The sequence below is a fragment of the Pimephales promelas genome, chromosome 11, assembly GCF_988280905.1.
Source record: "Pimephales promelas chromosome 11, fPimPro1.hap1.1, whole genome shotgun sequence".
NCBI classification, from domain to species: Eukaryota; Metazoa; Chordata; class Actinopteri; order Cypriniformes; family Leuciscidae; genus Pimephales; species Pimephales promelas.
The window spans coordinates 20,653,287-20,678,150 of NC_142779.1; the positions used below are offsets into that span (position 1 = coordinate 20,653,287).

The following is a 24,864-nucleotide window of genomic DNA, read 5'->3' on the forward strand; positions in this document are numbered from 1 at the left end:
TGTCATTGACCGTAAAACAGTATGTTACAGGAATCACCAACCCGTCGATTGCGGTCGACAAGTCGATCTTGGAAGCGTTTTTAAGTTGATCGCGAAGAGTTTTTCAAATCAGAGAAAAAAAGTAGAAAATGGTGTCTAGGGCATGCGGAGTTACAATCATGTCATTTTTTCCACGCGCACCTTTATGCGAAGGCGTCAAGTTTAAACAAGGCTTTACGCTTAAACCAGCTCAGCCACAGTAACAGCTCATATTTAGCCATCTAAACTTTTACTACCCTATTAGAAAAAAATATATAGTTGCATAGTTTCCTAATGTGGTTCTTCTCCCTCGCTGTAGTATGGGTTTGCTATGTGGGGAGAAATGTGCTGGTTACGTTTGTGAGACAATCAGCTAATTACTATTATTAGCTAATTACCCTTGATCCTCACCTGACTATGACTTTGTAAACTTTATCCTTGATGTGGTTAATAATGGACTGTGTCTATAAAACAGAAACAGTGACAATGTTACACACTCTTGGCTTACTCTGGCTATTCTCTACTGTCTCAGACGATATGTTTGTTCAGTTTTAGCCACCGTAGCTTCTTCGAAAGGGAGGGGTGAGCAGTGTGCTGAGCCCTTAGTACAACTCGCAACCATACCGCTAGAAGTCACTAAAAATTACACACTGCACCTTTAAAATGGTGATAAAATATGATTTCACTTTTCTAACTTTAGTTAGGCCGTTTGTCAAAAGTGTTTTTAGCCAGCTGAAAACGCTAGACGCTCTGCTGAAGACGCCGTGCTTTGACCGCTTGAGAGCGTTTTGGCAGCGCAGCGTTTTTTCCGTTGAGTTTATTTATTTATTTATTTAGTTAGTTATTTGACAGGGACAATGTACATTAATTGACATTACTGTAAATGCACCAGAATTAGCCAACAGGCTATTTTTCATCTGTTGTCCCTGGACAGATCTTAAAATTGTCTACCTAAAATGAACAACAATAAAAGATTACAGTTGAGTTGCTATGATACAGAATATCTGCAGCACAGTTTGAATGTTGTGACAGTTGGTAAGTGTGGTTTAGTCCCGCCCCTCCTCCACTGTGATTGGACAGGTGGGTAAAAAGTGACAGTGATGAGCGCTGCGTTTTATCCAAAGTTGAACATTTTTCAACTCTCGGCGACCAAAATGATGCTTCAGCATGAAAAAAAGGCTCAGCGCCTTGTTACGCTCATAGCGTTTAAAAACGCGGCGCTCCCATTAAAAACAATGGGCTATATGCACGCATAAGTTCCGCATTTGACGTAAGGATGCTCGTCCATTTCCGGTTGTGTAGATTAAAGCGGAGGAAAACCGGAGAAAACGGGATTATGGCAGAGTCTTCAATATTTACTGTCCTACCGTCTTTGAAACGAAACGTACATACGTTTAGATGTAATTTTATATATAGTTATGTTTATTTAATATAATTTTAAAAAGAAGCATAAACACAACGAGGGGTGTCTGTTTTATCTGTTTTTGTGACTAACGTTTCATTAGTATAACCATGGAGTATAAAATTCAATATAAATTTTCGGTATTGCATTAGACTCTATGATCGGCGGAAGTTATCGAGCATCCTTAATCCTTCACCGGAAATAACGCCGTGCATAGAGCCCATTGAAAACATAGGCGCGTGGAAAAACGCTTTGGTGGACACACGGCCATAGTGTGAAATGTTGCTGTTTGAGCGTAAACAAAATTATCAAAGTTACAATGCTCAAAGTTCAAGGAAAATATTTGCTTTTAAAGAAATAGTTTTTTAAGGACTACAACAAACGGCTGGTATGGACTACACAAGCTTCCTCTCAGGTTAGTGACATCACCAGCCCTAAAATCTACATAAACCCCGCCCCTGGGAACACAGTTAATGTTGAGAAGAGGAAAAGTTGTTGTATCAGAGTACATTTGTGTCAACTCAAACTTTAGCATCCATCTTTTTACATACATTAGAAAGTCACTCTGTGTGCATCTCACAACAGTTCCTATCCTATACGAGTGATTTATAGATTATCGTGACAGAATATGCTAATAAATTCATTAACTAACCAATACAGAGACGTCCTGTTGCATTCTACATGTTGTCACTTCTTCTTGAGCCTCTCCATCTTTGACTGACTCTGTTTTAACATTGAAGGGAGAACAGTTTGTGTCATTTTAGTGTGTTTGCGTGAGGAAATCGCAGCTGCTAAACACACAGGAGCTCTTGAAACCCCGCCCTCTGCAGCAGCTCATTTTCATTTAAAGGGCCAGACACAAAACGATGCATTTTTGCAAAATCTAAAAAGTGGCAACTTTTACATGCTATATAAAATTATCTGTGGGGTATTTTGTGCTAAAACTTCACACACACACACACACACACACACACACACACACACACACACACACACACACACACACACACACACACACACACACACACACACACACACACACACACACACACACACACACACACAGGGGACATCAGGGATTTATTTTACAACTTGTGAAAATGGCATTTTACCACCCCTTTAAGTGTTTCAAATTCTCCTGTAAGAAAAGTAACAGTAACTGTCTTGTAAATAATATTTAGCAAATACTTTCCAAATTAACGACAGTAATATATAAACATAATGAACAGCGACTGTTGAACGCAAATGCCGAATACCGGACATTTTGGGCGATCTCGAAACACATTTTCCGGCAGACTCATTATGGAGACTTGTTGCTTGTTGCTTAACTACTGCGCTCTGTTACCGGTAGTTGTGGCCTCCTAGGGAAGCGAAGCAAGTGCATTCTGTGAGTTGTTGTCTTTCATCCGCATAAGCCAAAAATGACATTTTCTAGCTTTTCTCAGTCTAGAAAGCTCCAAATTCAAAAATAATTTCACATTTTTTTCTACATACATTCATCTTTCCAGAGGTGAAGTATCCCTTTAATGCGTTCTCTCCCAAACACTAGCCTACATTGTTATTTCAAAACTGTTAAAAAACAACTGTAGTAAAAGGGAAAATACTGAGGCATTTTATTCGAATATTAAAAAAATTAGAAGCAGACAATAATTAAATGCATAAATATTAACCCTCATTCTGGCACTTTTTTTGCTGACTCTCTTCATTAAAGACTATAGAGTCCATTTGTATGCAGGCATGAAATATGGGAAAAGTGCACTGCATTTCGGAAAAAATATTATATTATAAACTTCAAGTTGTTGTTGTTTTGTGCGTTTGTGTGTGACTTTGGATTGGAGCAACAGCGTGTGCACATCTCTCGATGCGAGACAAGGGAAGAAAAAGCGTGTGGGCGTGAACACGCCACGACAATTTAGCAGCAGAATTCATTTCATTCTCGAGGCAGAAGTGGAGACTGAACAGCATCTCGTTTTGTTCGACATTGGAAGCAACATACCGTCAACACAAGGATAAAGCAGTTCACTCTGCTACTGCAATAAAATTACCTCTGATCAGTGTAATGGCAAGAGGAGAGGGAGTTGAGCATTTCTCATCATCCGGTCTGTTTCCTACAGTGAAAACCGTACATCAAGACGGAATAAAAATAGCTAAGGTAAGGTAACGTTACCTAGTTAGAAATTAAATCATTGATGTATGTTTTTTTTAGCACTGTGCATTTTTGGCTCCAAGTAAGTTAGGTACTTTCAGAGCAAATGGTTTGATTAATTGAAAAGGCTGATGGTGATAGGCGATTACAGCAGCACGTGTCAGCCGTTATTTTATGCGGAATAACGTTAAGTTAGCTGGCTACCGACGAATGACATTGATGTCATATTTGTGATAGAAATATAGCCAATTGTCTTATATATTTGGGGATATACTCGCATAATATTTGTTTTCTATACACTCTAGCTTTACTGAGGCGTGTCTGTGTGACTGTGAACACCGCAAAGAAAAGCCGGATTTAAAGGGGACGTGTGTTCATCTTGACGTGAAGGAATAGTTTAAAAAGCTAATAATAAAACTGTTATTTACACCCCCGTGTTGTTCGAAATGTTTTTAGCTTTTTCTTTTCTGTGCAATCAAAAGATGTCAGGTGCTGACAGCGTCAAAACTTTGTGGTTGAACGACGGTGTTGCACATTATTTGAATGAACAGTTCCCTATTATTTGCTTGCTGTTGTTGGCTAACTAATCCTGTCCATGATATTGTACAGTAGATGTGTCTCACATTCTGTGCTAATTACAGGTCAGAGAAGACTACACTGTAAAATAAATCGCATTGTTTATATATATATAAAAATTAGGGCTGTCAAACGATTAATCGCAATTAATCCCATCCAAAATAAAAGTTTGTGTTTACATAATATATGTGGGTGCACTGTGTATAATTATTTTGTATATAAATACACACATGCATGTATATTTAAGAAAAAAATATTATTTATATATAAAATATTTGTATTTATATATAATATAAATTATATATAAATCAATATATAGTGTATACATGAACATATTTTTAAGTATATACAAGCATGTTTGTGTATTTATATATAAAATAATTATACACAGTGCACCCACATGTAAACACAAACTTTTATTTTGGATGCGATTAATCGCGATTAATCATTTGACAGCCCTAAAAAATCTTTAATTTTGTTAAAAATAAAGTAAAATGTATATATTTACAAAAAAAACTCTACATTTTTAATTTGGTAAATCCAAAAATGTACTACTACTAAAATCTAATTTGTAACATATTCTGATAACCACCATAATGCAGGTGGTAAAAGAGGAAGCCACGTGAGGTATAAAGAAGTTCATCACAAGTAGCTTTTTCACAAGCTGAATTATACTAGTATACAGAAGGTGCATTCACGCAAACACAAAATATTGTAATGGTAACATACATGACACTGAAATAATGCACTAAACGACAGAAGATGTTACATAAAACCCAAATTTTTATAACTGATAACAAAAATAATTAAGAATCATAATTATTTAAACAAAATACTTTAACATGTGAAGTGTCACACAGGGAATTCTGGGAATTTCAGTTTACAGTTTTTCCACTGTAAATTATAATTTACATTTAGTTACTTTACTGTAGTTCACTCAAAATGAACATTTTGTCATTACTTACTCACCCTCAAGTTGTTTGAAACCTGTAAGAGTTTCTTTCTTCAGCTGAACACAAAAGATGATATTTTAAACTATGTCAGTAACCAGATAGTTCATGGCACCCATCGACTTTCATAGTATTTTTTTTCCTACTATTAAAGTCAATGGGTGCCATCAATTGTCTGGTTACCAACATTCTTTAAAATATCTTATTTTGTGTTCAACAGAAGAAAGAAACTCAAATAGAAACTCAAATTTTTGGGTGAAATATCCCATTAACATTTTTTTTCTGTAGTGTTTTTACAATATTTTACAGTTAAAATTACACTGTGAACTTTTACATACCACTACATGGCATACAAAGTCAAATGTAAATCATGTCTGGCACTGCATTAGTTCTCTTTCTCTGTTTAAAATTTTCTGTTTAAAATTTATTTTAAGTTTCAAAAGCACAAGGCAACGGGCCTGTAAAATATTGTTAATGCAGCAATTTCCCAACAGACCCTTGTTACAAGATTAACACACTGCAGATCATGTGCAGGTTCTCAGTGTGTAAAAAGACTGCCAATTTAAATTTTGTCTATTTTTTTTGTCAATTTAAATTTTAAATTTCTCTTGTCTATGACTGGTCAATGTTAACTGACAAAGCATAACCATTTGTGAAGAACTAACCTTTTAGTCCTCATGCTAATGCAGTCATTTATGTGTTCTGCACTTAAACAGTTCCAGCATTGAGTGGTTGACCACCATCAGCATGCTGAGCCATTTAAGACCAAGCAATTGCACGAATTTAGTTAAGAAATCACATAGAAAGGAGGGACCAACAACAAGCATAGTTTAAACTAGAACAGTTCTCACGAATCGATGCAAGACCGTTACAGCTACTTCCCGTCAGAGGAAGTAGCAAAGTTTGGCTGCTAGTTTAAATGTGCTAATGATTCCATGAGCATATTAAAGCCATTAACAAAAGCATTTGCCTATGACAAATGTGCAAGCAGTCAGATTTGTGGAATTACTGTTGACCTTAAATGCAGGTTGAAGAGCTAAAAGTCCAGTTTCTCTGTAATGTCCCTGTAGAGCCAGGGAAGAATGGACTGAAATGCTAAAAGCCCTCCAGCAGTTCTGAATGGTCTTTGATGCTGAGCATTTTGGGGGAAAAAAGAGCTTCAGATGGAACGTCGCAAAAACACGAACAGAATCCAAACTAAATCTTCTCTTCCAGTTAGGATCTTATCGCGTCCTCTTGTGGTGAAAAGTTCACTGGTCTCTCATGGCTCTTGTTTTACTTGCTACAATCACTGTCTTTGTTCATCCTTCTTTCTCGTCCTCCGTTCAGCTCTCACCGCAGCAGGAGAGGAAAAGACCTCTGACAGTGTGGAGCAAGGTGTGTTTTGCAATCGGAGGGGCTCCGTATCAAATCACAGGCACCGCCCTGGGCTTCTTTCTGCAAATCTTCTTGCTTGATGTGGCGCTGGTGAGTATACATGTAGGAATGCTATACCTGTCCTGAATGCGGAGGATCTACACCGCAAGACCTTAACACCTTCTGATTATAAAAATAAACTGGCTCAGTTATTGTTTTTCTTACTATGTCATATCACTCCATATGGATAGATAGAATGGTGAGAAAATCATTTCTCCTTGCAATCATCAAACAAAGCAAGTGAACAGTGACCCAGAGAAAAGAGAGCATGTGAGAGGCCAAAAAGCAGATATAAATCTGTTGTCTTGCTGTGTAACCCAGTTATCTTATTCAAAACTCCTACTGCTTCATTATTGTGTCAGTTATTGTGTGAGATTTAGTATATTGTTGGGTTGAGGGAATTCTAGGGTTGAGTTGTGATTCTGTCGTCTACTGATTTGCGCAGATTCACAAATTTTTGTTTTTCTTCTTCACTCCTTTAACTTTGCAGTCCTACTTAATTATTGGCAAGTTATAATGTTATTAATCGCAATAAGCCGTGAAATGGACTCAAATTCAGGCATATTTGGCAGCTTATTGCGCTTATATTGTTAAATACGCACACAATTATGTCAAAATGCACATCGTGTGGAGTATTCATGTAAACACAGTCTGTTATGTCCTACACAAACGTAAACAGTTAGGAGCAAATTGGATGTGTAACAGTATATTAGATCCGTGCATTCATTCTTAAAGGGACAGTAGCCTCATAAACTGTTGCTGTCCATTTCATTAATGCTAATAAACAAAAATCACTCACTGCTTTTGACTGATTCACTTTTGTATCTCTAAAATTAATCAATTTATGTTTAATTCATATGGTGAAGACTATACAGTTTTACTTGTACATTTGATTATTCAATTTCTGTAGTACCTTACTACATGTTTTTTCCTGGAAATTGGGAAAAAAAATACAGACTGTTTGCCATGCGTGTAGTGATTGCAGTCAGCTTAATAATAACATTGGGTTGACTAAAATGGGAAGAAATACTAAATAATTTTCAAGGTTCACATTTAATTCTGTGGGATTTTTTTTTCTTTCTTCAAGACCTATTACACTTTTCTACTGCTGTTAAACAGGAAAAGTAACTAGAATCACATCTATTCATATATCGAATCGCAATTTGATTCAAAATCGAGAAACTATTTGAATTGAATTGTGAGGTACCAAAACATTCCCACCCCTTATATTTGGTTTATGTGAGTGTACTGTATATAAAGTCGGATGTAGTAGTACTCTCTTTTGAACACAGATTACGCTAACCGCTTTGTCCAACCCTGTGTGATTTTCTGATCTGTCTTTCTAGTTGGATCCCCTCCATGCTTCTGTGATCCTGTTTGTGGGTCGGGCCTGGGATGCTGTGACTGATCCTACAATTGGGTTTTTAGTAAGCAGAACCCCATGGACACGACATGGACGCATGATGCCCTGGTATGTGTCTTTTAAAAATGCACACAATTAGGGCTTGGTATTGAAACAAATTTCACGATTCGATTTGATATCGATTAATTTGTATATATATTTTTTATATTTTAGGTACAGTACATGGAAAATTTTCTCAAGGGAAAAAAAATTCTCTCAACTAATGATGTAAACTATACATGGGAGTCAGTTGGTACTACATTTCTATAATATTTAAAATAACTGATTTGAATACTAACACTTTTTAAAATAACAAAGTTATAATACAACTTTACCATTGCATAATTATATTTCTACTCCAATTCGTTTTTCAAAAATATAAACAATTAAAGGATGGCTGTCATAAAACATTGATTAATTCAAACATGCATTAAATGTTGAAAAACATTTAATATTATAATGAATAATATGGTGCATATATTTAGCAAAATGCTCCTCTCTAAAATTAATTTTTCTAGCTGACTAATGAGTTATGGTCACTGAATATGATTTTTCTGAGATAAATTACGTGACATTGTTTACAAGATGTTTTATTGATGTCGTTCAGCGACATGATATGGTTTTTATTTAATTTTATTGATTTCATTTTTTATCTTTTAAGATACCTTCAGATGTTCATTCATGTTTATTTTGCTCTGTAAATTGTATTAAAGCGGTGGAGATGATCGGTTCATGTGCGCTCCGCGCTGCCACTTCTCTTGAACTGAGGCACTACAGAGATCTCGAAACCTTAAACAGCGCCAAAACGGTATTTATTTTTAGAATTTCGTAATAAGATGGACAGAATTTGAAATCTAAGACTTTGTTTCAGATTTAAAGTAACATTGCACATAGCTTGTTGTGATTTGTTGGATTGTAGGCACTCCACAACGATCGGTTCGTTCATCAACTAAAAACAGGATAGACTAATAGATTCTTGGCATTTTTAGAATCGATATCATTTCGTAAAAATGAGAATCGTTTAAAATCGAGAAATCAATATTTTTTCCTCAGACAATGAAATTGTCATGTGTGAAATGTCTGTGATGCTACTCTCTAAATTCATGGGGAAATTGAATCAAAACTCTGTATCTACTAAGATGAAACTGTGGGAAATGAAAATACATATTTGAGACAGAAATGAGCAGTAGCTATGGTGATGGAGCCACTTTCATCTGTTACTAGAGTGTACAAGAGTACCACGTGGTGTAATTTCTCTGGGATTTTGCTGACTGCTCGTGCATCCACTCAGATGTGTCATGAAAACTACAAACCAAAATGCAAATAAAAAGGTTTATAGGGTTGTTTATCTTCAATCCCCTATCAGTAATCCAAAAGAAAACGCAGCACATTCACCCTCACTTTCGGTTTCTGGGAGCTTACTGGTTCTCTTTTTATACGTTCATTATGAAACACTCATTCATGGCTGAGAAAATTATGCCCTTTAAATGGAATAAATTAGAAAGGCAAATAGTGTGTACAAGCTTGCAAAATGAAATAGGATCAAGCAGTTCAAGTGAAATACAGTGCAAATCTATTGTTGTTATTTGTGTGGTGTGCATGCGTGTTTTAAAGACGTGGGATGTGGTGCAGAAAAAAACCCACTTGCTTTCTGATTGGCTCAGCTGAACACACCACCAGAATTGACCAATCATGATGCAAGCAGCATGCAGGATATATCTGAGAGAGGCAGTTTAAAACAGCGGTTTGTTGCTGTGTCAGGTTGTTTTGAGTTTACTGTGCACATGAAATTCAGTCCAGTGCATCCTTAACCATAAGGTGATTATTTAATATATGGCAGCCATATAAATGGGGAAATGTATATTAGTGACATCATTTTCTTTCTTAATTTTTTCAAAAATGATTGTGTATTTTGATTAAATTCTTATATCTTTTAATAATTAAACAAGACATTATTGTATTCAAATAATAAATTGGACATTTTATTTTGACCAAGTCCTTCTTACAAAGAAATTAAGTCAGTCTGCCCATTCTCTCAGCTCAGACACTGAAAATCAATACTTTCTGTCATTGCATTGATGTAAGCATGTATTTGTGATGCTAAAGTGCTGTTATCCCGCTCTGTTAATTGCCAGATGTCTGTAGCGTGTGCATTTTAAAAGCCTGATAGCATGAAGACATCAGTGCAGTTTATGTAAAGGAAGTGGAGCAGGACATGGCCTGTATTGGAATTCTCCAGGGTGGATAATCCCAGTAATAGACTGGGAGGATTTTACAGGATCCTGTTGTACACTTACAGTACGATTAGCCGTCTCTTGTTGATGGCTGATTGGTTCTGTTCATTTAGCAACTAAACATATTTTGTGCTTTACTGCACAGTAATGGGGCATATGGTCAGTGGCGGTCAAAAATAATAATACATTTATTCATTTAACAGACAGCTTTATCTAGTGATGCACCAAAAATAGTTTTTTTGGTTTTTACCGAACATTTAAAGTTTTAGCCGAAAACCAAAACCGATACTAAAGAAAATGAACTCTTTATGCTGTTCAGGTTTTTAATTTCAAGAAAGCCCACCACTTCAGGTCGACTTTGCACCTGGGCTATTTTTCCATTTCAATGTTGGGCAGGAAACAGAGATCCGATCATGTCACGATTACCAGTGAGAGTGCCCATCATTACCACCAGAGGGCACACCACCCTGGACTGTTGTCATTCCCTAATGAAACTACATTTCCCTTTACTCTCTCCCTGGACTCATCATCCCCATAGACTGTAAAAAAATATGTACATAGTATCTGTGACGTCACCGTAGGTTTCTGAAGAGCGTTTTTGAGGCCTAAAGTGGGCGGGGCCGGTCGTCGCCATCTTGGTGGCGTGTCACCTCTCATCACTACCGGATAAAATAAAATGGGCAAAGAGGTGGGTCGTGGGTGGAGCTGAGGTGCTAAATAATGCTAATTGCTACTGGCCTCGGGCTGAGGGTGTGTTTGTCAAAAACGGATGAGTTGTAAAAAAATTCACCCCTTCACAGTCGTCATGAAGGGCAAAATTAGGGACTAAGACCAAAATAACTATTTGCCACCAGGCTGTAAACATGTTTTTTTTCTGCTGTGAAGTTAGACATTTTAACATGGGAGAGATACAGATTTGACTCGCTTTTGCAGCCAGCCTCAAGCGGCCACTTGATGAATTGCAGTTTAATTCACTTCCGTGTTGGTTTCAAGAGAGAGACGGGGAGGTTGCCGCTTGATCGCCCCCAGTGGTGAACCATCGAAATTCTGAAACTTTCCGAAACGGTTATGATGTAGCGAAGCCACGTTTACTGAAATCACGTGACTCAGCAGTTTGATACACGCTTCAAACCATTGATTCGAAAAAAAAAAACTATTTGTAAAGGCTTCGAAGCTTCACAAAGCATTGTTTTGAAATGACTATCACTAGTTCCTGTCTCACCCTCTGGATTTGTTTGTCATAGTTTGGATTGATTACCCTGTGCTTTTGACCACTGCCTGTTATATGGTTTATATTGAATTTTCCCATTTAAAAACTGCATTTGGCTTCTCAACCTTTGTGTATCCGAGCAGTTCGTTATAGATCAATTATCCAGGTACAGAAAATACTTCAATTGTAAACACGCCGTGCACTGATTGGCTAATGATCCGGTTTTTGACCCAAAGAGTTTTGACCTTTACACGTTTTGTCTATCAAGATAATCTTTACAATTTAACCCAAAATGTATACATTTTGAAGTCTATATAAAGTTTAAAAAAAACACAAGCAGGTTATAACTGGTGTGTTTTATGTAAAAGATCAAAACGTGAAAATATTTAGAGGCTTTGTTCACCACAGACCTTATTTCAGGCGATTTAGCAAAAACCCATTCAAAAATCCCATAGACTTTAGAGCGAGTGCTAAATGCTAACTTACTTCCGCGTTTTGGCCCACAAAGTGACGTGATAACTTCGGCACTCTATTGGGTTAGCTGTGCACTGTGATTGGCTCATCGTGTTTGAGGGTGTGGCTTAGCCATAGGTCAATTGAGCAGACCGTGTGGAATACAGTATCCCAAAATGCAATGTGACCAACACAAAACCTTTATTGATTGTAGTAAAAGATTTTTTTCCCTCCTGCTGTACACACTGCTTTCATTGTCAGTTTGAACTTTAGATTTCAGAGTCTTTTATTGGTCTGTTTTCCTAGTAGACTCTCTGATGAGATTGGTGCCCAGAGCTTTGGAATAAGGTGGTGTGATTAAATCCTTTTCACGCCCCGCCAAATTCTTGTTGGCTCAGTTAGTTTGACATCCTGTGAAACCATTTGCAGCAGAGGCCCTTGTTTAGAGCCTCCTTACCTCACGTAACCTCATTCAGATGAGCTAATACACACGTTAACACCCTTGTTATCGTATTCAACCTCAAACAAGCAGCTGTATGCTGTATGGGATTTCTGACATTTTGTACGGATTCTACGGTAAAACCTGAAGTTGAACATACAAGTAGATGATGGTGGTATAATAATAATAATGTTTATTTTTTATAGCGCCTTTTTCAAGAACCCAAGGTCGCTTCACAAAATAATACAAACAACTGTGATTGTGATGTTGTTGATGATGATGATGTTGGCCTTCTCTCTCTGCAGGATTCTGGTGTCCACCATACCAGCTGTATTGTGTTATTTCCTGATATGGGTGGTTCCGCCTATAGAGCAGGGGAAGATTATGTGGTATCTGCTCTTCTACTGTCTCTTCCAGACTCTCCAGACAGTTAGTACATTTAGTACATTATACACATTTATAGTTCTTGAGGAATTAAATGTAATGTGATGTTATATATATATAATGAAATGTTTCATGTTTAAAATATGGTAGGAATGTCCTTTTAAACTAATCTTTTAATTCTAATAATAATATTTTAACTACTTTAAATGTTTTTCTTTCAATATCGTTGCAGCACCAAATTAGAGTAAATATTAGGCAATTATATATAATTATATTTATATTATATAAAATGATATAGCTTTACTGTATTTTCCAGAAATAAGTTGCACCATCGCATTGTTGAGAAACACACACGCACGCATACACACACACATAAAACATGTAGGCATATTAGACTACTTCCCCTCAACAAACAACATTTTAATTTAAATGACAAGTCTAAATGAATCAATTTGAACCGAAACCGAAACTGAGGTTAGACTCGTGCATCTCATTCAGTCCAAAGTTTCCATATTTGAGATGTAGCCTAACATTTGGATGCCAAACTATTTATGTTATACTATCAGTCCCAATATAAATCAGCATCTTCACAATTTGACAGTATAATAACTGACCAGCACTGCCTTCATAGTGTACAACAGACAAATTAAATTAAATAGAACTTTTTATATGTTCGGTTGACTGTATTTTATTTTGACAATGAACAGGCTGCAATGTCAAATTAACAGTGCTATCTATCTATACTGTATATAGGGCTGTCAAACGATTAATCGCATCTAAAATAAAAGTTTGTGTTTACATATTTCTATATGTGGGTGCACTGTGTGTAATTATTATATATATATAAATACACACACATGCTTGTATATATTTTAGAAATATTCTCATGTATATACCGCATATAGATTTATATATAATTTATATGATATGTAATTATAAATATTTCATATATAAACAAAAAATTTCTTAAATATACATGCATGCGTGTGTATTTATATATATATACAAAATAATTATACACAGTGCACCCACATATATTATGTAAACACAAACTTTTATTTTGGATGCGATTAATCGCGATTAAGCATTTGACAGCCCTACAATAGAAACCTTTAAAGCTGCAGTCCGTAGCTTTTTTGGGGTTAAGAATTATCCCAAATACATATTTGAGCCAAATTTGAGCTAAATACATAACCAGCCAATGTTCAAAACGTTCTGCTTGCCTTAGCTCGATTCAAAGCGGTAAGCTTTTAATAATGTCTTTATTTCCAGTGGTACTGGTGGATTTCCGCAGGAGGAATATAATTCCGTGAATGACTGCAATTGCAGATTTCGAACAGAGATGGCGACAAAGAGCAAAAATGCCTGACTGCAGCTTTAAGCGCCTACCGTTTTAGATTATTTGATATAAATGCATTATATAGCGAAATTCACTTTGGAATAGGCTAAATAATATTTTCAGGTGATAAAGAAAACGCGACTTCTGGTGATAAAGAAAACGGTAGGCTGTAACCAAATTATTTTGCGGACCTCCTGGCTATGGGTCGTTGACCCCACTTTGAGAACCGCTGTAGTAAAGAATCAGTAGTAGTAAAGGGTCTAAAAATTTGACTAGTAGTGAATAATAAATGCATTGTTACTGTGTGTTTGTTTGTTTTTGTTTAGTGCTTTCATGTGCCGTATTCTGCACTGACCATGTTCATCAGCACCGAGCAGAGGGAGCGAGATTCAGCCACAGCGTACCGTAAGAGCATTTACACATTTTAATGCATAACTGTAGCAATCAGCTACATAATACACACAGCTAACACATTATAACTGAAGAATACTCTACAATTTGTAAAAAATTAAAAAAAAATTTTTTAAATGTTTTTGAAAGAAGTCTCTTATGCTCACCAAAGCTGCATTTAGTTGATCAAAAATATTTCGCATTATTTTTGGAAATGTTATGACCATTTAAAAAATATATATATATATATATATATATATATATATTTTTTTTTTTTTTTTCCTATAGTAATATATTTTAAAATGAAATATAGTCCTGTGCTGAATTGCCTCTATGCACGAACCCTGCTGACGTGTGTCTGAAATTTTCAGCAGCCATTACTTCAGTCTTTAATGTCACAAGATCCTTCAAATATCGTTTTTAAATATGCTTAGAAACATTTATTATTATTATTGACAATTTATTTTAGCAGAAACCATTATAGTTTTTTTAAGGATTGATTGATAACTAGAAAGTTGAAAAGAACAGCATCTATTTTAAATATATATATATATATATATATATATATATATATATATATATATATATTTAAGTCTTTTTGATGTCAGTGACTTTTGATGAATTTAAAGCATCCTTGATTGATAAAAATGTTAATTTAAAAAAAAGAAAAGCCCTGTCGATTTAGATTTAAGAAAATACAAACTCAGCAGAAGCAGAAATCTTTTTTTTTCAAATATCACTGAACCATATAATCAACCTTCTACTATGGAGGACAAACATACATGCAGTGGTTAAGATCTGGCAGGTGGGGGAACCCCTCAAATTTTGTGTAGGCGCAACAGGGGAAAATGACTCACCGTGGGAAAACATGTTGAGTATCGTGGTTTAAAAATACTTCTAGTGGCACCAAGTATCACAATACTTATTTACTTGATATTGTAATGGTTTTATTTCGGTCCATCTACTGGTATGATGACGATATGTTAAAATTGCTGAAGACCATAATATGGAACACAACCCTGTTTATCACAATGTCAATTTAAACATAAAAATGGGAAGTCCAAAACGGACTCAAAATTAACATACCAAAATGGCTGAAGACAACTATAAAAGAAATAAATGTCATATTTATGTGTACCCCCACCCCACCACACCACAGACACCTGCATTCAAATGTAAGGTAGTGAGGGGGGTTCGGGAGCATGCTTCCCCAAGAAAGTTTGGATTTCGCTGACCTATACATATGTGCAATTTAGGACTTTTGAAGGCCATTTTTTTTAAAGCTATCTATAATAGCTTTAAAACCTTATCATTAGATTAATTCTCCCAGTCTCCTTATCTTGCTTGATTTCCTCCCCTCTTAAAGTTGAATTTTGATAGTCTTTTCATTTTAGTCTGCAGTGATGAAAGTAAGTTTAGGCTCAACTGATATGTTTTTTGAATCATTTTCTTAGACAAGTTAATTTACTCAAGGCTACCAGGAAAGCCAGTAGGAACCTTCTACAAGCTTTTGAATTTGAAGACGTCTGTTTTTAAATGTTCCGGACCACTTTAACCCAGTTTACATGAAATATGTCCGAATGTATCACCCGAATGTGCTTTAGATTTTCCATCTTGTGTTTAAATGTTTTATATAATAATAAAAATGTTATGGATTGTGATATTGACCTTGTGTTTGCCATGTACATGATACTGACATGGTGTAACAAACAAACAAACAAACATTTACCTCAGGCAAGCCATTCAGTGTCCACAGCTTGTTAGTTCGCTAGAGAAATGAACCCTTACATTAAATATTTGCACTATAAGCCTGTATATTCATTATATTTTACTTAACCTGTTATTAATGTCTTAATGAATGTTTAAATCAGTCGGTCATAAAAAGTACAGCCACTGTGTATGTATAAATGATTATAGTTCAACAACATAATTGTGTTCTATTAGATTTAGAAGTTCATGCAAAAACAGTTTAAATGTTTGTATACCTTTTATGTGTTGGTCATTATATCTAAAAAATAAATAGTAATTGAATTTAGGCTAATAGTTTAGGTTCTATTGTTAGGCTAACCTTTAATATTATAGTAATGTGCAAAGTAAGGGCTCCCAATATAGTTTACACTTTACAGCATTAGCAGAGATAGTTTTTTATCCTTAAACTTAATGATAATTTAATTTATTTAAAGACAGAGACACAATTTGTTCAGTAAACCACTGTTTAATAATTTTTTTTTTTTTTAAATTAGCCGATCAGTCAGTTTTGTGTACCGTGTTTATTCCCAGCATACTCAATTTGACTGCTTTGGTGGCTTATTTTCTGTTTTGTCTCTCTCTCAGGCATGACTATAGAGGTGTTTGGCACAGTAATTGGCACTGCCGTCCAGGGGCAGATTGTAGGCATGGCCAACGTCCCCTGCATTAACAACACATTCCTGAGCAACAGCTCCAGTCACTCTGTGCATGACAATAACTCTCAGAACTTAATGGAGTATAAAATATTTAATGAGGTGAGGGGATTGTGGTATAATGTAGAGGATGGTTTCAAATCTCATCAATATTCTGCACATGAAATATTATTTCTTTCTCTCTTTTACAGAGGCGTGCCTATATGATTGCATCTGCAGTCATAAGTTTGATCTACATTCTGTGTGCTGTTGTGCTGTTTTTTGGAGTAAGAGAGCAGGACAGTGAGTTACTTCTCTTTGCATACACATTCACACTGAGTCAGTGTAAAATGTGGAAGATAAAAACATTCAAATAAAACAGTAAGCCAGAGGCCATGATTTACATTGATTTTACAGCAAGGTACCACTGATATAATGGTAATAGTTACGAGGGATGGACTGATATAAAAAAAAAATTTGGCCGATACGATCATTCTTTAAATTTGAAAGCCGACATTCTAAATATTGACCTAATCTAAATCCAAACTCTAAAATTACAAAAACAATAGGCTCACCTTGAAAAGCCATGTTCCGAACACTTCAACATAAATCATACACACACTGGTTCAAACTAGGATACTGTATTGTATACGTTTTAAAATTAATTTTACACTCCTATGGCCAACTTTATAAAAAAATGGTAACACTTTACAGTTGGGTTTCATGTTGTTAGCATTAGTTAACAGGAACCAGCAATGAATGAACAATGCTTCAACAGGATTTATTAATCTTAGATGATGTTAACATTAGTTATCTGTTAACATTAGTTAATGTACTGTGAACTAACATGAACACAAATATTTTATTAACAATCATTAACAAAGGCTATTGCTCTGTTAGTTCTGCTGTTAGTTCATGCTAGTTAAAGGGATACTCCACCCAAAAATGTGGTCATTATTTACTCACCCTCAAGTTATATATATATTATATTATATTATATTATATTATATATTTTATATTTTATATATTATATTTTATACTGTATATAAATATAACAATTATTTTGTCAAGTTCATTATAGTAGTCGAATTCAGGTATTTCCAAACTTTTTTTGTTAAACTTTGACCTGAAATATTTACTTGAAAGTCCCTCCTGAGATTTTAAAGGGATACTCCACTTTTTTTGGGAAATATGCTCATTTTACAACTCCCCCAGAGTTAAACTGTTGAGATTTACGTTTTTTGAATCCATTCAGCCGATCTCCGGTTCTGGTGGCACCACTTTTAGCATAGCTTAGCATGAGTGCAGCAGGCGTGATGACTGCACAAACTTAGTCCCGGTCACGTTGTCAGTGGGGGACTATTTTTTAGGCGCTGCGTCATAACATTACGGCTGCTACACTCATGGTACGACAGTGAAGTGTCCTGATTATTACGCAGGAATGAGAGTATAGTTCCTAGTCATATCAGCCAAGAAAAACGCAACTTTACATTTTCCGTCTGTCTTAGAGCACGATGTAACTATAGAAGAGTCAAGTTTTAAATAGGAAAAATATCGAAACACTTTGGTAATTTTTTTTAGGAGAAATGCTAATGGTCTTGTGCACTTCAATGATGTATGCTAAGCTATGCTAAAAGTGGTATAGCCAGAACCGGAGATCGACTGAATGGATTCAAAAAAGGTAAAACTCAACAGTTTAACTCTGGGGGAGTTGTAAAATGAGCGTTTTTCCAAAAAAAGTGGAGCATCCCTTTAAGTTAATATTTAAATAATTTAACAACACATTTACATGGTCATGGTTCTCTGATATTTAATCTTTTTATTAAATGTTTTATTATATTTTTTGGTAACCCTTTAGTTTAGGGTCACACTATTAACTAGTTGCTTATTATCATGCATATTACAAGGATATTGCCTGTTTATTAGTAATTATAAATTATATTAATGCCTTATTCTGCATGACCATATTCTACATCCCTTAACAACTAAACAACTACCTTACTAACTATCAATAAGCAGTAATTTGGAGTTTATAAAAGCAAAGGTCATAGTTAATAGCTAGTAAATGGTGAGAATTGGACCCTAATCTAAAGTGGGACCCTTTTTAATGATTTATTTATTAGCTTTTCATTGATTCACAAAGCCCAGTTTAGGAAACCCTTGCCTATTTTTTTATTAACAATGAGTTTTTTGATGCATTTAATGATTTCCTTTTTCAGATCAGGGTGGTTTAAAAGCACAAAAGCATGTGTCATTTCAGTCCGGTCTGCGGCTGGTAATAGGTCACGGGCCCTATGTGAAACTGGTGCTGGCCTTCCTCTTCACTTCTCTGGCCTTCATGGTAATAAAAACATGTTGTTGTCTTTTAAAAGTCATTCATGTTCGTTCGCATATGCTGAAATGCACTTATTTTTAATTCCTTGATTTATGAGAGATATCCCAGTTTCCACATTGTTTACAAAAGACAAAATTGTTTTCTTTTAACTGACAAATTCTCAGGCCATGAATGTCTGTGATAGTATGTTTAAGTGAAAGCAGTTTCTGGAACTGACCACGTCACGGCTCTGTTACAGAGATGGGCCATGTGTGTTAAAACAAAGAGAGCCACAGAGAAAGAGAGAGAGAGAGACGGAGAGACGCTGCCATGCAAGAGATTAGGTTTAGAATCACAGTCAGCATTAGGACAGGTCTGCGGTCAAAAGTGAAGTTCAGAATTGGTTTGAGATTGAAGTTGGGTTTGAAATAAAGGCACTGTATGGACAATAGTCATCCATCGTTTGAAGGAATCTCAGTTCGTCTGTCTGTTTTTCTCTTTCTCAGCTGCTGGAGGGAAATTTTGCTTTGTTCATTAAGTACACGCTGGGATTCAGAGAGGATTTTCAGAACATCTTACTGGTCATCATGGTGAGAGTGTTTTCATCCGATCACTTGAATAAGTGTTTTGGTATGCTTCCAAATTGTTTGTTTTTGTGTTATAAGAGCACTCCCGGGTTTAGATGAGGTTAGCAGTCTCCATAGTGATGAAAAACATGCTTTTCTAGTTAAAAAAGCAGCATGACTTTGAGGCAACAGATGAAAATGCACACTATGATCTGACTCTTGCATAATATGGGAATGAGGATTTGTAGTGGCCATGGCCAGACATAAATAAATGTTTGTGCAATTTGTCTTTCCAGCTGTCTGCCACTCTTAGCATTCCCATGTGGCAGTGGTTCCTTTGCCGATTTGGGAAAAAGACTGCTGTATACATTGGAATCACGGTGGGTATCTGATTGTCCTGTTACGTTAGTGAGAGATGTGTGCGATGGCAGTGATGAGTAATCTTGTGTGTGTGTGTGTGTTTTTAGTGGGCGGTGCCTTTCATTATCCTGGTGGTTTGTGTAAAGAGTAGTCTCATGGTGTCCTACATCGTATCCATCGCAGCTGGTGCCAGTGTGGCAGCGGCCTTCCTCCTGCCCTGGTGAGTGTTTGTCTGTGGTGCACACATAACAGAAAGATTAAGTTTCAGAACTGAACTGAATAATTTTAAATTCCAGAGTAGTCAAAGAGAAAGGAGACAGAGGTGTATTTCAGGATGATTGCTAGTTCAGAGGTCTTCAACCCTACTCCTGGAGGTTTATATCAAACCTGCTTCAGTCTGTGATTTTCAAGTGATCCTGAAGGGCTTGACTAGCTGGTTCAGGTGTGTTTGATTAGGGTTGGAGTAAAACTCTGCAAGACCTCAATGAGCAGAAAGACCTATGTGCTAGTTGATATTAAAAGGAAGTATCTATAGGTTATTAGAAATATGACTTCTTTAAAAACAACTGAATCATTGGGGAATATTTGCATGCCTGACTTGAAATGATCTGAACTTATTTCTTTAAATGCTTTTAAGTCCAGATTGAGAGAACCTGACTGTTTGAATGACCTGTTTAAATTGTAAATGTTTTTAATTATTTGTGTTGTATATCAATTAGGGCTGGGTATTGAGACAAATTTCACAATTCGATTCGATTTCGATTTACAAGCTTGCAATTCGATTCGATTACGATTCGATTCGATTCAATATCGATTATTTTGGATATCAGTTACAATAAATGGCCATTTTTCTCAAGGAAATCAAATCTCTTAAATGCTGTAAACTATGGGAGTATAGTTGTCGCCAATAGGCTTCATTAGCCTAATATGAAGGTAATAATGAACTGTTGTAGTTGTAATGTTTTGTAGCCATACAAACACTTAAATTACACTTTTATTTATTTTTATAATGAGAAGATTATATGAAATATAAACATTTAAATGGTGGCTGTCATAAAAACTTGCTAGATTTATTAAAATATGCATTAAATATTGAAGAACATTAAGATTATAATGCATATGTAATATGGTGTATATATTTAGCAAAATGCTTCTCTTTAGAGTTATTTTTTCTAGCTGACTAACGAGTTTATGTGGGTTTTCTGAGGTAAATATGAAGGTACATGACATTGATTAGTTACAAGCTGTTTAACTGACGTCTTTCCACGGTTGAAACGCTGATTGAGCGAATCAATGTGACATGATACGGATTTCGATAAGTTGTACTCTATCTTTTAACACACTTTCAGATGCTCATTCATGTTTATTTCGCGCTGTAACTGGTATTATTAACCCGGAAGAGAGATCAGCGCTGCTGCTTCTCTTGAGCTGCGCCAGAGCGATCTCACGCCACAGCGCCAAAACACTATTTATGTTTTTGAATTTCTAAAGAAAATGGACGTAATTTGAAAATTGAGACTTTGTTTCATATCAATATAGTAACAAAGGGCAAAGATTATTGTGATTTATTGGATACGCGCAGCCGCGATACATAGTTCAATTCATTCAAGTGAAACAGGATGACTAATCGATTCTTGAGATTTAAGAATCGATATCGGTTCGTAAAAATGAGAATCGATTAATATCGAGAAATCGATATTTATTACCCAGCCCTAATATCAATTATAAATGTAATTGATTGTTTTTTGCTGCCTCTTGGCCAAGACTCCCTTGAAAAAGAGTGTTTTAACCTTAATGAGACTTTCCTGGTTAAAGAAAGGTTAAATAAAAATAAAAAATAAAATAAACATTCATCAACTCACACATCAGTTGTGGTAAACGGAAGCTCAGGCATGTTCCCTTGTTGTGTGAGAATCAATGAGATTCATTCTGGTGTTACACAGAATGTTTGAGCTTCTGCAAAACCAATGAAGTTCATTCTCACGCATCCAGCAGTGAGAGCTTCTGTTTATGTTTGCTGATCATTGTTTGAATATGAATAAAAGTCTAAATTAAATCTCGGCTGGAAATGATTCACATTTCCAAGTCAATCAGGAAAATGTTTCATATTTATGTTTAAAAACAACAAACTTTGTTAAACACAAAAGGAACATTCATGAGAACAAATAAGACATTATTTCATAAATTGTTCACATGCTTTTAATTGACTGGAAAGACTAAATTTGAAGCAGTACAACTGTTTTCATGTGTTTCTCACAGGAGTAACTTATATCAGAGCCCTTGGCACTTCCTATTAGCCCTATTGTGTATCATCTTGGTTGCAGTTCCATTAGAATTCCACTGGAGGTGATCGCGGGCGAGAGCAGAATGAATGGGAGTCTATGGGGCTAAACGGCTAAATGTGTCTCTTTCACCTGCTTGTTGTCGTTAAATTAACATAGATTTTATTGTTGATTCCGCAAGTTCAATATAGGCCAAAAGTCGAACGAACGAGTACTTATGTCCTTTTGATTTCTTACTGGTTAGGCCGTTGTTGGCCGGAACACGCTAGCATTCTGTTATTGTGTGACGTCATCACATTTTTGAATGGATTTTTAGAACAGATAAGTGAACTTAAACATGAAATTTTCAGCTGAGTGTATTATCTTAGCCCTCCCTTTTGAATGCAACTTTCAAATTACTTGACAAAAAATTACATCCTGAGAAAAGAGGATTTCTGGGGGTGAAACCCCATTGACTCCCATTCATTTTGCACTCGACCGCGAGCGCCCCCGCATGGACAGAGACGCGTTACTGCAGCCAGTCCAGAACTCGGAAGTAACCAGCCAGTGCCAATTCTCTTCAATTAGACTTTCTCTGTTTATATACATTCCCCGAGTAAAAAGTCATATGAAGTTGTACTAAACTAACACATCTGAGCCTGTGGACCACTTTGAGAGAGAAAGAGCGAGTGAGTGAATCTAAGCATTAAATACCAAGTTTATAATTTCAGACATAAATGTGCTTCTGTTTCAGGTCCATGCTTCCAGATGTGGTAGATGATTTTAAAGTCCAGAATCCTACCTCTCAAGGCCATGAGGCTATTTTCTACTCCTTCTACGTTTTCTTCACCAAATTCGCCTCTGGAGTGTCGCTTGGAGTATCAACACTATCATTAAGGTAGCTTGCCCTTTTTACGTCTGTATTAAAAAGCCCTTTCATGGGTTTGAGACAACAGATCATGATCTGCGTTTACATTCTGGTTTACAATTTAGGTTCTTTTGCTCTCCATCTCTTTAGCTTTGCAGGTTATGTGACTGGAGTTTGTGTTCAGTCTGATTCTGTGAATCTGACATTGAAGATGTTGGTGGCGGCTGCTCCTGTGGCACTTATAGCTCTGGGGCTGCTCATCTTTAAAACATATCCCATCGATGAAAAACGCAGGCAGAACAACAACAAACTGCTCCAGTTACTGTTGCTGTAGGACATACACTTATGATTCTATCTGTATTTTTTAAATACTGAGAACCCTTGCCACTTTAGTCATGCAAGGAATTAATATCTACTGTTTTATCGTTTCTTACCTTGCAGGAGTGAAGAACAAGGGTCTGAGATGGAGGCATTGAAGCCTGATATCACAGCATAAAACGCCACTGTGACTGTTCCTGCTCTGGCCTACAGAGGATGCCAAAATACATCTTAACCACTACAATGAGGGAAATCTATCAGCTGAGCTTTCAGAGACTGTACTTTTCTCAGCTGGTTAACCGGACCAATGCGGGATCTAAGGAAACCCTTATATATGTGCACTGCTGTTATGACAGCTAATTATTTATACAACCATAACAACTATTTTCTGCTTTCAGTAACAGTTACAGCTCTCCCTGGCAAACAAAGGGAGACTTGGTAGATTTGAACCTCATATGTATCTTGCATCTACTAATACATTGTTTTGTTGCAACTCTTTTTATCTTATTTGATTCATATTTTGGTTTTTGAATGTAAAGGAAATGTGGATATTTCCTCAATATGGGGAAGAACTGTTGGTTTGTTTTTGCACTGGTGGTAAAAAATCTTTCCATTTCCTTAAATAACACAAGAAGTCATTGTGCTTGTGTAGGGCAGTTTATTAGCCTGATGATGATTTTTTTATGGTTCAGTATTTATTTATAGTGCCTTATATTTAAACACGATCAAATGAAATTATAGTATTTAGCACAAGTAAAATTCTAGTCACAGCTTATAATGTGAATTACCGGAATCTGCAGCTGTGCCAAAGAGCCAGTAACTGACTAACAGAATGTTTAGATTAATTATTTTGTTCATTGGTGCAGTATTTTTTTCTTGCATGAAATGGAAGTATTTCTGTACTTTTTTTCCTGTGGTAAAAAAAGTGATTGTGCACATAAAGAAGCAGTTTTGCCTGTTTCACAGACTGGATATAGTGCTGAATTTAAAGATCGTGCTGTAAGGTTTTCATTCATGCTCTGTCTAGAGAAGATGTGGTAGATGGCTCATGTGCGGTAATATTATAGACCTGCAGTTTACTTTTCTAAACGCTGAGATGAAATGCAAAGTTCTTTGTTCAGCAGCACAATGTGTCTGTAGACAAAGGATTTATTGGGAGATTTTTTTTTTTCATCAAAACCACAAGAACATTACACAACCACAAAATGTACAATATGTCTATACGAAGAGTTCAGATGCAAAAGCCTCTAAATGCCATTTGAAATTTTCTTCTAAAATGACCATTTTTATCAAGCTTGTATATTTAAGTTCAGTAATTTCACTTAAATGACAATTAATAGGTAATCTTCATTGCCATTTAAGTGAAATTACTGAACTTAAATATACAAGCTTGATAAAAATGATCATTTTAGAAGAAAATTTCAAATGGCACTTAGA

The 24,864-nt window shown here is 35.8% G+C and overlaps 1 protein-coding gene across 1 annotated transcript; it reads left to right on the forward strand.

The window, feature by feature from the left end:
- Positions 1-3,292: 3,292 nt before the first annotated feature.
- On the forward strand, positions 3,293-24,714 carry mfsd2aa (MFSD2 lysolipid transporter A, lysophospholipid a). Its single transcript, XM_039656311.2, has 14 exons — positions 3,293-3,572; positions 6,422-6,559; positions 7,855-7,979; positions 12,552-12,675; positions 14,296-14,374; positions 16,694-16,863; positions 16,953-17,043; positions 18,960-19,081; positions 19,561-19,644; positions 19,917-20,000; positions 20,088-20,200; positions 22,996-23,139; positions 23,260-23,439; positions 23,551-24,714. The coding sequence occupies exons 1-14, from the start codon at positions 3,480-3,482 to the stop codon at positions 23,603-23,605; spliced, it is 1,602 nt and encodes a 533-aa protein (XP_039512245.2). The 5' UTR covers positions 3,293-3,479; the 3' UTR covers positions 23,606-24,714.
- The last annotated feature ends 150 nt before the right edge of the window (positions 24,715-24,864 follow it).